Source organism: Cyprinus carpio, chromosome B10 (assembly GCF_018340385.1).
Source record: "Cyprinus carpio isolate SPL01 chromosome B10, ASM1834038v1, whole genome shotgun sequence".
NCBI classification, from domain to species: domain Eukaryota; kingdom Metazoa; phylum Chordata; class Actinopteri; order Cypriniformes; family Cyprinidae; genus Cyprinus; species Cyprinus carpio.
In genome coordinates, this window is record NC_056606.1 from 6,809,089 (window position 1) to 6,814,450 (window position 5,362).

The 5,362-nt window shown below is 36.7% G+C and overlaps 1 protein-coding gene across 1 annotated transcript; it reads right to left on the bottom strand.

Annotated features, from left to right (window-relative positions):
- Nucleotides 1–487: 487 nt before the first annotated feature.
- On the bottom strand, nucleotides 488–5,320 carry ndufa8 (NADH:ubiquinone oxidoreductase subunit A8). Its single transcript, XM_019094332.2, has 4 exons — nucleotides 5,146–5,320; nucleotides 3,135–3,298; nucleotides 918–1,083; nucleotides 488–793 (listed from the first exon to the last, which is right to left on the bottom strand). The coding sequence occupies exons 1-4, from the start codon at nucleotides 5,194–5,196 to the stop codon at nucleotides 656–658; spliced, it is 519 nt and encodes a 172-aa protein (XP_018949877.1). The 5' UTR covers nucleotides 5,197–5,320; the 3' UTR covers nucleotides 488–655.
- Between the last annotated feature and the right edge of the window lie 42 nt (nucleotides 5,321–5,362).

Below are 5,362 nucleotides of genomic sequence, written 5' to 3' on the forward strand. Positions count from 1 at the left end.
AAGGAAAAATAAATGGAAAATATGGGCAATGAGAATAAACATAAATGCATAAACATTATATTTGGCGCATAAACATTATATTGAACATTTATCAAACTCTTGTTATTGTTTTATCGAGGATAATTATATAGCGACAATTAGCATTATCGTATTATCGGCCAAGCCCTAATATATATATATATATATTATCGTATTATCATATATATATATATATATATATATATATATATATATATAGGAAATTTAAATCTTAATTTCTAGCATTTTAATTGCAATTAGAGCAAGATTGTTTAATTATTTTAATAATAATTTATTAATTTAAATACGTTTAAATTATCCTGAGAACTACTCACCTAACAATAGGAACAATAGGACAACTTTACAGCTCAAATATTGGTCAGTGACAGAATACATTGAATTGCATTGAACCCAGAACATTCTTAAATCAAAACTATATAAAATACACAAAAAGCAAACTGAAGCCAAGTTTACATTACATCTTTTTAATTCGATAACATGTTTTGAATGAACAATTTATTAACATTTCTACACAATACATAAGGATTACAGTGCAACCACTGGCACACTGTCTCTCGTCTGGTCAGAAGCACGTAGATGGTGAACATGATATTAATAGGACAGCGATTGCCCCTGTTTACCAGTTCCAGAAGAACAAGCGGCTGCCATGCTTGGACGGCTGTAGCTCAGCCTGAATTGGAGTATTGGGCTCAGGTCTTGGTCTTGAAAGGTAGGGGTTTTCAGGCAAGGGCCGAGAGGTTGCCACCTTGGTCACCTGTGGGAGAGGTCAAACGTTTAAAGTACAGGATATGGACCAGGAGACCAAACAGACATCGAAACCGCTTCTAATATAAATTGGTTAATTTTAAAATAAGAAAGCAACGGATATATTGACCCACTTTGGACAGGTCTCCTAGCTCTGGCCTCTCCCAGCCCAGCTTCTCCAGCACACAGTTATCAAACGCCTTCTGCTGCTTGCGGCAGTGGCGCAGCTCAGCCAGGTTAGAGTAATCCAGACAGGTCCAGTACTCTGTGAAGGTCTCGGCACAGTTCCCCTTTATCTGCCTGAGGGTCAAGCAATATGTGATTAAAACAAACAAAAAAAAACTTAACTACATGCTAACAGTAGGGTTTACACTGTGTCCTAACCAGCCATAAGGAATCATGGCATACCTGAAAAGCATAGTAAAAACACATACTTGATATCAACATGACACATAATGCTTCTTTAGACAGCAACTTTTTTTTTTTTTTGGTTGTTCTTGTTGCATTTTTGTAAAATATCATGGAAAATGATTCCTGCTTTTATAATCTATGTTTCAGGTTTAACCCTCAAAATGTGTTGTGGTCATTTTTGACCAGTAGAGGGTTTTCATTTTCCCGAAAATGCCAGTTAAATGCATAGTTCATCCAAAAATAAAAATGTAGTCATCATTTACTCCGCTTCCACCTTGTTTCAAACCTGTATGAGTTTCTTTCTTCTGTTAAACACAAAAGAAGATATTTTGAAGAATGCTGGTAACCAAATAGTTGCCGGTCCCAATTGACTTCCTTAGTATTTTTTCCCCCATACAGTCTTCAAAGTATTTTTGGTGTTCAACAGAAGAAAGAAAATCATACAAGTTTGGAACAACATAAATAATGAGAAAATGTTTTGGGTGAACAATCACTTTAAATGTTATCGCATTGGTCTAAAACTTAATGACTTAATTCACACAGTGTACAACAACTTCCCAAATTTTTGATATTTTTTTGTATTTTTTAGAACTTCCCTCCACCTTGTTATACTCCCCAGTGTTCCTGTTAAAAAATAACTCACCTACACAAATTGCTTATAAATTTCTCATTATACTATATTATTAACAAATATTGGATTAATTTTTTTCCCGTTTCAATTACAGGTTTTTACTAGGGGTGCACGATAAATATCGGCCGATAATTAATGCGCATCTCGTCATTAATGATGGTTATCTGATGATAGTTAGTTTAGATGGTTCTCTTGCATGAACATAGAGCAGCTGTTACTACACAGAGCCTTGTTAACTGACAAGTGATAATGAATGGAATTTACCGCTGATTAGAAAAGTGTCTTTACTGACGAGATGCGCATTAATTATCGGTCGATATTTTCGTGCACCACTAGTTTTTACAAAGGCTTTGTATTTCTTTTTGGAATTGACTGATCATAGGTCTCAATGATCTGAGCTTATGCACCTCAGTTTTTCAGTGAATATTTCCCAAATTATTCACAAACAATGCTTTTTTCACTCTTAAACTGAGGGGCATAAGTGTAGATCAAAAAGGCCTATGATCAATCAGTTTCAAAATGAAATACTGCTAATGTGCTAACTGAAAGAAGGATTAAATCCAAGATTTGGTGATAATATAGCAAAAATAAGAGATTTATTTACAAGGAATTAGCACAAGGGTAATATAAATAAAGAGCAGGACTTTTGGTTTAGTGACTTTTAAGGAATGGATGGTGCTACTCAGCTTAATGCTGCAAAATTCAGCATTGCTCATGGCTTCTTGTGTCGCACTTGTTCTACTTAAAAACAGGTGTCGGATGTTTATTTAGATTCTGATTCTAGTACATGGAATATGTTAATGTTGTTTGTAAAACATCTCATCCACATGATCAAATTTTAGTATTTTATAAGCTTATCCTTCCATACACTTGCCCATTCATGACAGAAAATGGTCACAGTGCAGATGCATGACAATATGAAAACACAAGCCTACAATAATTCACCTGTTTGTTTAACTTAGCTAGTGGTGAGAAAAACATCTAAAAAAAACTACATGACAAAAACACACAATAGTGACTCATGTGAGAATCTCAAGTCATATCATAACAATCACAAGTTTACTTTATTCCGATATACTGCAAAACATCTCTGTATTCTTCTGTTCTATTTAGCATCTCTGAATAGGTCATTTTATAACGATAAACACTGAGAATTAAAATCTAAAGGAATTTCTCATTTGTAACAAAAAAACAAAACAAAAAAAAAAGTGTGTAAATTGCTTCACAAATACAATGTGCTCATAATTAACACATATCTTAAAGATTTTGAAGCACAATGTCAGGACAAACAGATAAAAGTGTTGAGTACCTGAAGAAGTTGAGTGCACATTCATTGACTTTCATCCCTTCCTTCAGACACTTTCTGGGGTCCTTCTCTTCCCAGCGGCACAGCATGAACTCTTTGTTGGCCTTGTCACATTGAGAGCCATAGTGATGAGCAGATGCCTTCAGTACGGCTGACGACACGTTAACCTGCACAGAAAACAGCAAAGTCCAGAGATCACATATAATGCAGGACAAAATCATTCACCTTTATTTTAATTTAATGTATGACATTAAAGATAAATGACTATTAAAGCACCAGGTCTGATGTGCATTAGATATTAATCTCCAATATAATATGGATCACATGGCATGCCTTTTCACCCAATAACATATTATGTATAAAAGCCTGTTATATGAAAAAAGCTGTCAATGTTAGTTTGATTTGTTACCCATTACCCTTAATAACACACACACACACACACACTGTTAGTGAGGTTATTAGAAAGAGAGAGAGAGAGAGAGAGAGAGAGAGAGAGAGAGAGAGAGAGAGAGAGAGGGCCTGCTATGCCGGCAATGTCCTATAGAAATCCCTATTAGAATATGGATGAAATTATTAGAATCAGTAATTGAGCCCATTGCCCTCAATGGCAGTGAGGTGTGGGGTCCACTGACAAATCCAAAGCAAGATTTCACCAAATGGGAAAAACATCCAATTGAGACCCTGCATGCAGAACGCAGTAAAAATATATTACACATGCAACGGCACACAACAAATAACACATGCAGGGCAGATTTAGGCAAATATCCTCTAATCATAAAGATACAAAAAAGGGCAATTAAATTCTGGAAACATCTGAAACTCAGTGACCCCCAATCATATCATCCTGCAATACCACGAGATGAGCAAAGAAAGCAGTCCCCTCCCTCAGCTGATCCAGAGCTTCAGACCTGATGCTTCACTAACATCTACTGATGCTCTGAATCACATCAGAATCAATCAGATTACTGCACAAATCAAACACAACTACAAACCCAAACACAACAACAGAGTACAGTGCAATGCTATTTGGCCCTAAAGAGAGAGTACAGTATGGCAGAGTATCTGTACACAGTGTCAGATAAGAAACACGCTGAAGAAGAAGCACGCTGACCAGATACAGACTCAGCGGACACAAGCTGATTGATAGAGATGGGCGGACACAGAAAAACATGGCTGCCACCGGAGCAGAGATTGTGTTCACACTGTGATCTGAATCAGATGGAAACAGAACTGCACTTCCAAACAGAATGCTATGATAAAATACAGCAGATCCATCAGACATTTAAGTAATAAATGTAAAAAAAGTAATAACACAAGAACTGCTGTGTTTACAGCTCAGTATGTGTCTGTCTGTCACTAGAGAAGAGAAAACACTCCACCTGCCCTGATCTGATGTCTCCAGCACATGTAGATTATGTTACGCCAGATTACTGTATTATATTACTTAGATGTATATTTTGCCTCAGTAAATCTAATACTGTATCTTATTTTATTTTATTTCTAACTTATACACTTACATACACCAATTCATTTTGCACTACATGCTTAATACTTTTTATATATTTTTATTATTACTATTATTCTTTTTCATTCTGTTAATACATAGGTGCACTATTTGTAAGCAGCACAGCTGCTTTGGCAATACAAATGTACAGTTTTTGTCATGCCAATAAAGCTCACCTAAACTAAAATTTCATTGAAATTGAGAGAGAGAGAGAGAGAGAGAGAGAGAGAGAGAGAGAGAGAGAGAGAGCGAGAGAGAGAGATAGTGACGTTAACAAAATATGAAACCAACCATTGGCACTTAGCAAGCCGCTAAAAACAACACTAATGTAACTTAGTCAACCCATTAGTTTCCAGTTCATTCAAATCCATGCTTTCTTTCCGATCTTAACTAACCAGCAACACTAGCTGAACACATTTAAATGAACTTCACAGGTTAACGTTAGCAGTGTTAGTCCTGCAGCTTCAGGCTAACACCTGTTTGTGTTTCCACTCTTTCAGACCTCGTTACCTCTTCGACGTTCAGTTCCTTCAGCGTCGGAACCTCAACCACGTCGGGCATGGTGCGACTTTTAGTCCACTAAAGCTAACCAAAATGAGTTTGACAGTTCACACCACAACGCAACTCAAGGTCCTCGTCTCTGCAGCAGGAGGAGGCCGCACGGAGAAGGTCAGTCAACTGCGCATGCGCGAAGAATCACGGGCGCATTTCGATGACGTCATGCGCG